A 13015-nucleotide genomic window follows, 5' to 3' on the forward strand; every position below is an offset into this window, starting at 1 on the left:
CATGCACTTGATTCTCATTGTGGATGGAGCTCAAGCACATGAATCTCATACAGATGATGGCCAGAAAATTATTTTCTGTATGGGACTGGCTGGCAGAATTCCTATTTAAAGATTACTTTTACCATTGCTGGCCACTGTTAATGGTCTGCTATGATTCTTAAAGCAAAAAGATTTTAAAAATGCAATAAAATTTTAAACTTACCATATTTTCCCACATACCATTAGAAATGAAAATAAACATAAATAAATGTAACCCACAGACTATTAGAAATTCAAATAAATAACTGGCATTTTAGCAAAAGATGTGAATTATTTAGGTGTGCAGGCAATAGTAGGGGGAGACCTGCCCCTGAGTCCCCTAGTCCTGCTCCCCTTACATCTGGTGCTAATTTTGTGCACTTTATGAAAAGCGTGAGTTTTCTGAAGGCTTATTTTCAAGTTCTAATCTTTTTGAAATGAGGCTGATTTTCTGAGGGAAGGATTCTAGACATGAAAATACATGTTTTTTGCATTTGGATGTGTATATACAAACTCATAGTTGTTACTAATGTATAGGTAGGCAGAGTTTTAAGTGGGATTGAAATCTACAGATTTAAAGATTTTATGAACTTAGTGCATCAAAATATTAGGAAATAGCAACGGTGGAAAAAAAATACAGGCTTTTTTATTGTAATTTTCTCAATCCATGTCTCTAGGGCAGCTTGTTGGCAGCCAGGAGACGGAGACGCCCCGCCGTACTCCGTCAGTGAAGACTGTCTATATCTGAACATCTTTGTTCCTGCCACCACTGTAAGTAGGAGAGGAGTCGAATTTTTCTATTTTTGTAGCTGAGCATTGTCTCCTTTCAAAGTACTTTTAATTGGTATGAATGACTGTTTTTCATGTGGTGTTCATAGAGCCCTGCAAGGTTAAATTAGGCACTCTCTTGTTTGTATTGGTGCAAGAGTATTCCCTGTAGGCTTTCAGTGAGCTGTGTTTGGGTAACAAGGAGGGAAGCAAATTAAAAAGCTAGAAATGAGAGACAAAGAGGGAAACAAAACACAAGAGGAAGGTGGCAGCAAAGGAGGAGAAATTAAGGACAAAAACATCAGTGTCCCTGAAATGAGACCATTTGTCCAGGACAGAATAATGTAAAGCAACATATCACATCAGCACTTACACCACCTGAAAGGCAGCAGATGAGGTTTTGTTCACCCTCATCTTTACTGGTCCTGTGTTGACATCCATGGGAGCTGTTGAGGAATGAGGGCAGCAAGCAATGCTAGATTTGTGCCCAGCCCGCAGAACATAAAAATAGATGTTTTAAAGACAATTGGGTGAATGGTACAATCTGCGAAGCTGTCATTTGAAAGATCTTGAATTTCTCATTCCAAACAGATATAAAATAAAGCTTCAAGTTAAAGCCAAGCTTAGATGATTGGCCAAACCCCGGGGGGCTGGGGATAAAAATACTGAATAACATGTGAATCCCACTGAAGAGTGGGCCCAGAGCACAGGAGATTTTTTTTTTTCCACAGTACTGGTAATTTTCAGAGGTGACGGTGGTTATAATAGAAATTTATGAGTCTGTCATACTACATGTCAGAAAGAGCTAGTCTAGCTATCTGACAGCAGCACACACAGTCCCTTGCAGGCCCTTTTAATCACCAGAAAGACCAGCAGCCTGCTTTCTCCCTGCAGCACCAGAATGTCATTTTGCCTTAAGAACAGTCAGCGCTTATTGAAAACATCAGGTCACTGTCCCAGGCAGTTTGCCATCTCTGCCTGAGTGCTGCTTTCAAGACAGCGTATTTGAAAGCAGTGCATTTGCCACCATCTGATAGACTAAATAGGCTTGTCTTTGCTCCTTGGAGGCACCGAGAACTGAATCCCTCCTGTCTTTTGTAGATGTGTAAAGTAGGTCTGATCAAGTCAATCAGTTTCACATGCGTAAGTCTAGCTCAAGAGAGAACCAAAACTTCTGTTTTTGCAGAAGTAGCTGGGAGCAGAAGGCATGGCATTTTCCTGTTTCTTTTTGTGGTGAGGTCTATTTTTTACTCACATACAGAGACCTAGAGTTATATATTTTCAGCCCATGGAAAGTTAAATTAGCTACTGAATGCTGAATATAAAACCTCCTTGAGAGCAGCGAATGCAGAGGTTGTTCAGGAGTGTTTTGAGCCTGAACAAGGGCACGGTGCAGGGGCTTCTGCCTGCCACCAAAGGACTCTTTAAGTGCCAAGCAGTGAAGAAGGTGAATGACATCACCTCAATTTGCTTCCACAGCTGCATGTACCATATAGCCCTCCAAATAAAACTGGCACTTCTGAGAGGCTTTTTTCCGTGTAGAACCACCACCAGCTGTCACACTAGCAGAGCAAAGCCGTGCTTCAGCTCGATTTGCTCAGAGTTCAAATGTAAGATCAAGAGTTGAAACTCTCCACTAAATAAGAATAGAATGTGTGCCCTCTCTCCTCTTCTCCCTGCATGTGTTATTTCCATCCTTATCACACTCAATTCTTTACAGAGCAGTTTTGTACAGTAGTAAAAGTACTTGAGGTTGCCTGGCTCAGTAGGATTTAAATCTAGCCCTGCCAAGTTTCTCATTAAATGTTTTACAGAAGAATGGAGAAGATGGTTCTGAGTATTATAAAGCCTTTCAGATTTCCAGCTGACTTGCAGCTTCCTGGTGAATGCTGAACTTCTCTCCCCCTCGAGGGTTTGCACATGGGACCTAAGCCCCTACAGGTGTGAGACCAGAGTGGAGCTGCTGGGCTCCCCAGAAGACGTCCCCTGCTAGCTTAGCCAAGGAGGCATCTGACCATGTTCCAGCTGGAACCTTTTGCACAGATTTTACCCCTCAAAGTGCAAGTGTCTGTGTTTTGTTGCTAAGTATGGAGAAAAACCCTGCACCGGGCTGCAGACGTGGCCTGTCCCCGAGGAACATGCCGGCCCCACTGTGCCCAGCATCACCCCACTGCAGCCTGGCATTGATGCTGGCTGTGCTGCATCTGAGCCTGGTACCAACTGGTGGGGGGTGAAGAGACTGGCTCCAGCAAGCTTCAGTTCAGCCCTTGCATTTCTTCTGCCTTGGCAGCTCTTCTGCCTCACATATTTAATTGCAGTGGTTGGTTGAATGTGGTTGAGAACAAGGCTCGGGGGAAATTCACTTATATTCAAAATAAATTATCCACAAACTGAAGTACAGTAAAAAATTAATTGGCTACCAAAAATATATAGGTAGGCGCTAGGAAATATCTTATATTATGAGGCATAGTTCAATTACAGCATGAAAATAATTGTGTATCAAAAAGAGGTTAACAAGAAATGGGAAGGCAATTACTCTAGTAATACCAGACACTTGGCTCTAGGCACAGCCCTGGTGCTAAGTCTTCCCCCAAATTGCTCTATAGCTGTTGCAGAAGGCTTTGTTTTGCTGCTTTTAATTTTTATCTCCCATCTTTGCCTTTCTTAAGCTTTGCATCCCTACAGCATTGGGTAAAGTTGCTCAGCATAATGTAATATAGAAGTGACAGGACAGCTGGAGGTCGTGGTGCTATGCAGGCTGTGGACACATGAGAAATGCCTAGTTGGAACCTCAGGCTTAACCATGATGAGCTGAGGTTCAACATCATGTTTAATACCATTTTAGCTGACATGACTCGAAGTAGTCATGTTTTAGAATGAATTTCTAAAATGTGAAAACAGAGTCTTTCCTTTTTTTCTTTGTCCCCATCTCTCCCTCTGTGCTGCGTGTGGTGCAGAAAGGGGAACCAGGGGCAAGGCACTGTGAATTAGGCAATTTCTATTCAGGAGGAGAAGTTCCTGAGAGGGAGCAGCATGTGTCAGTGCTTGCAATTTCTGGGGTTTTCTTTGTGACATTTTCGTGTTCACAAGAAGCCTCTGAAGTGATTCTCCAGACAGATAGGTAAGGAGTGCACACAAACATGACAAATTTAGGGCAGCTGAGAGGATTTTGCCTCCTATTCTGTAATTTTTTAGGATAATGGCTGTAATGCAACCATCACTTCTCTGCTGCTTCTCCTGTATAGCCAGTCGTATTTTCGCTGGAGACATCCTTTGCCTGTGCAGATGTCATAGTGTTTAGCTAAGCTCCATCCAGAAAATAACAGCCACAGAGCCCAATCCCCTCTAGCTGCAGGGAAAAACAAACCTCAGATGTCCTTTGATGCTGCTGCAGGGGCCACCAGTCCTTCTTTGAAAAACACCAGCAGTTGCCAAAGCAGAAAGCGGGTGGGCGGGTGGGTGTACATGACACATTGCTGAACAGAGAAGAGATGAGCGTCCTTCAGGATAGTCCCAAAGTGCACAATAGGGCATGAAAGTGCTGACTGGAAAACTGAGATTACACTTGGAAAAAAAAACCTTTTAGTATTGGAGTAGGTTATTTCACATTTTGCAGTGGGAAGAAAAAACAAAACCAAAACAAATAAAAAAAAAACAAAACAAACCAAACAAAACCCCTTCCATATGTTTCACTTGCATTTCCTCTGCGTCTTATTCATCGTCAGACAGAGCTGTAATCTGCTGGTAAATGCTGAGGTCTCCTGGGGCAGTTCTGCTTTTGTGCAGCAGCAGCCTGGCCGCAGCCCTGCTGTGTGTGCAGAGAGGGTCCACACAGAGAGGTGCTGCTTTGGGAAATAGCCTCTGTTTCTGCACAAAATTGGATGGCTCTGCAAGGAGTGCTAACATGGGCAGCAGCTCACCATAGCTCCTTCCCTTCCTGGGAGTCCTGCTGGGCTCTCCCATAGCAGACACCCTCTGGGCTTCATGAGAGGTCAGTCTCTCCAACACAGAGAAAAAGCATTCTCTGCAGGACCCCTCCATGTATCTAGTAGGGGAAAACCTCCATGGGGACTGAAGGAGCAATGAGGACCTCTTGTCCAGTGAGGTTTTTGAGACTAGGCAGTGTTTAAGTGCTGAAGACTAGAGAGTAGGAAGCAGCCCTGCACAACTGTTGAGTTAATCCTGCTCAAGATGAAGCAACCCAGCAGGCCTTTTCCTTCTCCTGTTTCCCACTCATTTGAACTTCTCCTGAGTGTTTGTGTAAAGCAGGCGTATTACAGCAAAGACAATGCTCAATGGCCAAGTCAGCAGGATGGGTCTGACTTGAGCTAACCTGGTAGAGATGTTGGCTGGTGGAACACTGGCAGTGCCATTGAATCTTCCTTATACTGAACATAGTGTCCTCTTTAATAGTATATAGGTCGTTGTGGACAATTTAGGCCTACAATTTCAGACATATGGCCAGATATCCCATCAGCATGGTCACTGTTAAAGAGCTATGAATGGTGCAGATAATGTTAGAGGGGAAGATGCTTGCGTTGTCATCAGTGACCTACAAAAGCAGTTGGCTACAGGAATATTAACCTGGTTGTTGTCGTGACAGGTTAAAAACATGTCAGTGCTGCTGTTCTTCCACAACGGAGGGAGTTACAACGCTGAGGCGGGAAAGGCGACCATAGATGGATCATACCTAGCTGCCATCAGTAATGTCATTGTCGTGACAGCAAACTACCGGCTCGGTGTTTTTGGCTTCCTCAGTACTGGTAAGTCATGGATTTCTAGAACACACATAACTACGGGCTAAATTGCATTCTGTAACAATTCTGTTTCTAATTTTAAAAAAAATAAAAAAAGGAAGCTATTTTTAAATTTGAGAAACCTGTATCTTTCTCTGGTTTTTGGGAGGAAAAAATGGGCAAGAAAAGAAATGATGAGGACTTGATCTGAAGAGAAAGGAGTAGAGACTGGAGGCAAAGTAACAAGAACAAACAAAACCCCAGCATCTGGCTAGGCTTCAGTTTGCAGATGAAACGGTGGATATTGGGTTTTGTAGACACACATGAAGTTAGGTTAGGCATTAAAATTCCTGCTAATTTCAGTGGCCTGTCATTGTGGATATGGTTTTCAATGTCTCCAACTTCTGGCTGTTCCACCCATGAAATTTTGCCCATATTGGAGCGGGGAAGAGGCAGAGAGGGATAACTGCAGGTTAGTGGTAAGAAGGATCTGAAACCATGGAAAGTGCAGCACAAATATAGTTGGTTGTTTCCTCAGTAGTTCAGCCTGACTTCTCTGAAGGACTTGCTACGTTTAGTTTTAATTGTCTTAGCTCCTTTTATTGTTCTGAACGTGACTGAACATTTGCATGTACTCTGCATCCCTTTCCCATACTCTAGTATAAGGGACACTTTTGCTCTCTTATTGCCTCCTAAACCAATTTCTGTTAAAAATTATACAAAGTCCCACTACATACAGGATTTTATGTTGTGCGAAGAGGCATGTACACATGAAAACCACATTCGTGTCTCCCTGTTGATCTTTGGGATTATTTTTTTTCATTTTGCCTTTTATTAGCTTTGCCTGTAGGGAACAGTTTTCTTTCTGCCATCTTTCAATTCTGGCAGGGGCAGGGGAACTTACAGTAGAGAACCACGGAGAAAAAAATACAACAATTGCAAGTGGAGCTCTGTCTTCCTCAGTCCAGTGGCAATCCTTGATCTCTCTAGTGCACATTTTAGTACTTTTATAACCTTTAGGAGGTTATATTTGCCATGTTTGCAAACACCAGACTGACATACTTTTACGTCATGATTCTTTTGAGTATTTATTGCTTGTGCTGCTGGTTGGATTTTGCCTATTTTGGGGTTATAGCTACAGCTATTGGTTGTTGTTTCCCTTCTCTGTTTTACTGTTTTATTCAAAGCTCACTCTCAGCAAAGCCTGTTTTTCATTCAGTAAGTAAAGAGCTGGCGCTACGATCTCCTTACTCATTTAGATATGAAGCTGGTAATAGTTGTATCTGGGGAAAGAATCACTGTTTTCATCAGTGTGAACCGGATGCTTATGAAAGTGATACTGTGGCTTCGTTTTGCCTAGAGCCATATGCAGTGGGATTATGTGCCGTGCAAACTTCCATTACACAGCACTGCCCACGCGTTACCCACTAACCTCCTTCAGCCCTGTGAATTTCACCTAGGTTTCTTCCTAAGTGGAAACTGCTAGCTGGGCTGAATATTATATAGCAGTGCTTATATGATGGTCCATAATTTAGGGATCAGGAAAATTCTCCATCCTCTTTTTCATGGGGATCTGCATGCATGTCCCAAAAATTCAATGCATAAGCTGAAGGTACCAAATTTGCCTTCCTGCAAACCTTCAGATGGAGGAGGTTCATTATGAGTAGGGAGTGTTTGGGGGCCCTCTACTTCTCTGTACTGTGGAGCTGCAGCCCAGGAAAAGTGCAATTTTTCCTGGCTGCTTCCCCTGTGGAAAATCCATGGTGTGCATTTGGGAAGATCCTGTTGCTCCAGAGGGAACTAGAGCAAGTAGGAGGAGCTCTTTGCAAGAGTCATTGGAGCAAGTTAAACACCACATTCATCAGAGCCCTAAAAATTCCTTCAGTGCTACACTCCTGTATCCTCTATATCCCCTGTAGGCCATGTGGGGTTGATGAACTGTGGTACGTCTGTACCAGATTCCCTGTCAGCGTGGGTTTTCACTTGTAGCCCTTCTGGTGAGAAGTCCTCCCACTGCAAGATCTATCCTTGGGTCAACCACAGATTGGTGGAGACCTTCTAACTCCTTCTGTACACAGGGGATTTTCAGTGAAGATTGTCAAGCTGGGTCAAATACTAAAAGGGTTTTTCTCAAGACTCAAATGATATTCCAGGGATGTTTCCATTCTTACTGAAAGACTTGGGCAAATCCTCATCCTTTGGAACTTTTGCCCTCAGTTTCAAAGGGGGCAGGAGCTCGCCCTTAGGGCTGTGGGTGTACATGAGCAGCAGGACTGTTAGAAAGCCCTGAAGTTACAAACAAAAGTTATGATCTTGTGAGCAATATCAGTTTCATTGCCCAACTAAGCAAAGTGCTGAATCCTCTCACCTTGACTCATTGTAAATTGCAAAACTAGAAATGGAGGAGTTAAGTGGAGCTTTTGGAGGAGGAAGGGTAGTGAAAACAACAGATTTCCTTTTGTGTTTGTTTGGCGTTTTTTCTTTGTTGTGCAGTTGTTTTGGCAGGGCTTTTGCAAACAGTCAAAGAGCTCTTTTACTTCTAAGTATAAAAGAGCTTTAATTTAATTTACTATCACCCGTTACTGTTGCAAAAAAGTGATGCACATTCTTCCTAGAGCCTTCACCTCTTGCTTTGCACCCAGAAAAATTGCAGTGAATTGCCGGCGGTATGGATGGCAAGAGTACGAGGAAGACAGTCGTGTTTTTAGGCCTGATTCTTTTAAGAGGCCAGGCTTTTATATAAAACAGGATGGTTTTCATGCTTAAATTTAGCACTATTGTTCTTCTCCAGTCTAGTAACAACAGGACATATGTATGTCCTTGTTTGCCTCCTCCTGAACGCTGGTTTATTTTCATTCTCCTTTGGTCCTTAGGAATGTGATCTTTTCCTGCAAAAAGGCAATGGAAAAGATTCCTGACAGACACGTTTCTTTTGGTCTAGCTACCATGAATATCATATCCGTGCATGCATCTGTTCCCCAGTGAGGTACATTTCACAACCTGACTGTGGTTTTTGCCGGGGCAGAAGCTCTCCTTGTTTAGTCCACCAGTAGTGAGGCACATTGTGTGGCTAAAACATTTACATGGATTTCAGTTCCTCTGGGGAGCTGTCATGAGGCATGCTGCAAGCCTTTGAAGTGAGGTTTCCTTTTTAACAACATGAAGTGGGTTTATTGCGGGATTGTGAACCCTGGGAACTGGTCGTGGTGTGCAAAACAGACTCAAAAAACCCTAAAGACTAAGGCACAGAATTATTTTTTTCTACATCGCTTCACTGGTGTGGCTTGGCCTAATTGTCTGAAACTATGGCATTAGGTGGAAGGTTGTACTTTCCAGGGCCATTTCATTCTTGGCTGTCCTGCTGAAAGAGCACTTACAGTGATGGCTACTGTGACACGCTATCTGTAAAATCTGCAAGGCTGTCAATAATTTGGTCTCCTCTATATTCTGTTCTGCCACTTAAGTTGGTCTCTATGATATCTCAGTAATTCATTATGGTAGGCATATGGATATCTGCTACAGGATGTATACTTTCCATTGCTGTTTGCCTGAGACCAGGCTACCTGTCAATAAAGTGGCAGCTTTTTATTCTGCTGTCTGTTCATTTTGATTCCCTAGTTTCTGAGCCTGCCCTTACTTTAAAATTGTACTATTTGGTCTTGGCAATGGAAGAAACAGTTTCAGCTGTGTTTCTGTTCCTGGCTTTATGTCTTGTCTTGTTGTTTTTTTTCTTCCCAGTTTTGAATGTGGAGAATTTAAAATCATTAAAAATGAATGGCTCATTGTGGATTAAAAAGAAGTAGACAGTGAATAACCATTTTCGATTCCTTTCTTAGGGATTGTGTAGGAATTACTTATTTCTGCTTTTGTTGTTATAAAATTAAGCTTGCCAAAGGGCAAGCATCTTTAGATGCTTTCAGCATTAGTTTCCTATTAATCAAAGTTTCTCGTTGGCATTAAAAAGAAGGTAGTCTTTTCAGTGGTGACACCTAAGCATGGGATGTTCAATTATTTTTCTTTTGTTCTCATGAGAACAAAAATATGAATACATATAATTCAATTCTCTATCAGCTAGACATAGGTAGATCTCAAACGATATGTATGGTGGTATTATAAATTATAAAATAATATCTGTATGTGTGTAAAGAAATGCAGGATGATGTGACCTACAAATGATTGGTCAGACAGATAAGTGTAAAAGGGATCTAGGAAGCGGAAAGACGCAATTAGGTGTACTCCAGGGAAACTGTTGATTGAATTTGGCAAACACATTGATTTTTTGTTTGTTTTTAATTAATTTTCAATATCAAGCTACTTATCTAGAAAAAGAATCTTATGGCCTCAATTTATGGATACTTGAGGCTGGGTTCATGTCTTCTGCCATTAGGTGTCAAATGAAGCTTAGACGTTGGAGTGCTATTTATCTATAATCAGGACAGCCAATTAGGATGTAGTTGGAAGAACTGCTTATTATATTAATTTTCTATGAAGTGTCATTTCTTGTATTTTTATGAGCTTGCTCTGGTCTTGTAACAAAATACACTAACACTATTTTATGGGGCTTTGATAAAATGCAGAATGGTTGCTAGGGAAAAAAAAGATCAGATGTTTTTGAAAGTACTGAAAATCAAACAGAATAATGGTTAATTACTCTTAGTTGCATCTTTGCCCAAGCATGGGTGCAAAATATTTTTTTGCAGATAGGGACCACAGAGCCCTCTATAATGGCTCTCAGGCTTATAACATTAAACTTCTGGTAGTTTGCATAGGGAAGTCTTACAAAATATCGGATTATTTCAGGGACTTAGCGAATAAGCATACAGGGTAACTATAGCACTGAATACTTGCTCTTTTAAATTATTGGAGTGGTGAAAAGTGAAATGGAGTCTATTTATATAGTGATAACCTTGGAAGACCACTTCAGGCTTTTAAGCTCCAATATCATTTTTGTCAAGGTTCAGCTGCAAAGGCTGCTAAAAATGTAACATTAATCAAAACTTCAAATGTTTGTAGTTTTATTTCTTTTTGGACCTATTTATTTATTTCCCACAATAGGCTCTCCTGAGGCGAGTGGAAATGCTGGCCTTTTGGATCAACTGGCAGCTTTGAAGTGGGTGCAGCAGAACATCGCAAGCTTTGGAGGAGACCCAAGTCGGGTTTCTTTAGGAGCCGACCGTGGCGGGGCAGATGTTACCAGCATTCACCTGCTCACAGAGGCAGTGGGTATGGGCCTCTTCAGGAAGGTGTTGTTGATGGTAAGTCCTGTTCCTGCCACTTTGACTTCTTTGTGAAAGGATGTTGTTACAGACACGAGGATGTTGCAGTGTGTAGGTGCTGGTTTTATTTCATCCATACCTCGGCAGCACTCTAAGGGCTGTTATTGCTACAGTTATTTTTCATCTCACCTGTGACTGCTATCTCCAGGAGCTGGGTGCTTCACAGGGATGTACACGAGATGCACTTTAGTGATTGATTTAGTCATAGCAAGAGTCTGGTTTTCGTCATTGTGGTTTTTTTGTGTATTATATAAATAGTTTTCTTTCATAACTTATAGGTACAATAGGTTAGTTTCCATTCCATAAATACAGTTGTTGATCAGCAGGTTTTAGACTCTAAAACCGATGAGCCAAACATCCGCATGTTTAAAGTATCCAATCTTTTTATCTGATCTCATGACAGATTTCATTTAAAAGAAAAAGCAAGTGTCAGAGAGAGAGTGAAAATCCGTTTACCCACGGGCTTGTTTGCTGTCAGCTTGGACCATTTTCACAGACACCCTAAGTGATCCATATTTTCACAGCCCTTCCTGTATCAGATCTCAGGTCTTTGACGTTAACTTTGTCAGCTTCGATACTACCATTGATCTTCACAGCCTCAGATGAGAGTAGTGTGCTCTGAAGTGAGTCTTATAAATCCAGCAGAAATAGTCCTTGGACAAAATGATCTCTCTGCTAGCTTTGTTTACTTGGAACAGTTAGCAGATAAGCCAAATTCTTGGTCCAGGAAACCGAGGGCCCAATTAAATAAAATCTTGCCTTGAAAATAATGACATCTCTATTCACTCCTTGGTTTTTCTTCAGTAAGCCCTTGCTCCAGGAAATGTAATTTGCCTTTTGCATCCCCCTGTCTCAATAAGTTTATTTTAATTGCATCACTCTAGTGGAGAAGGCAAGAGAACATTGCTGCTCAGTAGTTGTGTTCTCAGATAATTCCTCACAGAGTTCCTAGATTTTTACTCAGCTTCTGGTGTAGCAATTAATTTGCTAGTAGACCCAGAATCCTTTCTGCTCAGGGTAGAGCTTCATCCTTCTCTTTCTCTGAAGTCACACCCCCTTTACTGACATGGCTCAGGATGGGGCTGTGTGAAAGCTGTAACAGGATACAGTGCAATTTACCAGTTGAGCAACTGATGGAAGGGAAATGCAAGAACCTTTTTTGCTTATCGTTATTTCCGGAATGTAGTTCCACCTTACATCTTTTCTTTTATAAAACAAAGTCTGAACTCCTTCTTTCTCCTACAGCAGGACAAGCAATACTGGAAAACACTGGCAAGTGCAATGAACAGGCAGGTGTATCAATTCTTCCCACTAATCTAGTGTTCCTTGAGAAATACACCGATAAAATAAAAAGCAAGCAGTAATAGCAGTGGCTTTAAAATACACTCGATTTTTAAATTATTTTTTTTTTAATGATCTGATGCAGAATGCAACTGCTGGTTTACTCAGATTTCTCACCAAGACCTCTTGTAAAGGGATGCATCTTGTTTTTGTTCCAAGACAGCAAAACCATTGCATAGTTTTCACTTTACTGTAAAAAAAGGAGGTGCACACAGACTAAGAATCATGAAACTGAGAATATATACCAGATATAGCTTTCCTGAGGGAAAATCCGATGAAGCAATACAATTTTTTTGCAAAAGTTAGCTTTGCGGTCCTTGTTTGGGTCTTTGTCATGTATTAAAAAATGATGGTATTTCTTAGTATGCAGAGAGATGTGATGTATGAAACTTTCTCTACAAAAAGATGTGTACCTGGGATAGCAAAATGCTGTTGAGTTTCCTATGTCTGTCCTAGAATAGGTTTTGTTTAGAACACATCTGAAAAAAAAAGATTGTACAAAATCAATGCGAAGCTGTCATGGGGACTTTTTATAACTTACTTCATTGTTCAGTAGTATGATTAGAAAAATGTAGTCTCAGTGATTATGGTTTTGTTTTAAATCATTTAAAAGCACTAACATGGTGTTAGACTTCATCTTTTGATTAATTGATTTATTTACTGGTGCAATTTTCATATAGAAGAGTGGATCAATGGTATAGATTGCCTCCATGTCTCGCAGGAGGCTGTGGAGGGCAGATGTTAGGTGTCCCCTCCAGGCATTTCCTGGTGGGTGTCAGGAGAGCTCCCAGGCTTCCTCCACCGAATGCAAGGAAAGACACCAGGTGTCTCCTGGCCATGGGAGCAGGTCAGCCAATGGTAGAAGGAGCAAATAGA

General features: G+C 41.6%; 1 protein-coding gene across 1 annotated transcript in view; it reads left to right on the forward strand.

The window, feature by feature from the left end:
* The window catches only part of TG (thyroglobulin), a 150501-nt gene that overhangs the window by 76614 nt on the left and 60872 nt on the right, over window positions 1–13015 (forward strand). The window contains exons 39-41 of the mRNA XM_014965221.1: window positions 696–789; window positions 5390–5549; window positions 10578–10777. Coding sequence (XP_014820707.1) covers window positions 696–789; window positions 5390–5549; window positions 10578–10777 — 454 coding nt within the window. The remainder of the gene's footprint in view (window positions 1–695; window positions 790–5389; window positions 5550–10577; window positions 10778–13015) is intronic.

Source organism: Calidris pugnax, unplaced genomic scaffold, assembly GCF_001431845.1.
Source record: "Calidris pugnax isolate Ruff unplaced genomic scaffold, ASM143184v1 scaffold41, whole genome shotgun sequence".
Classification (NCBI taxonomy): domain Eukaryota; kingdom Metazoa; phylum Chordata; class Aves; order Charadriiformes; family Scolopacidae; genus Calidris; species Calidris pugnax.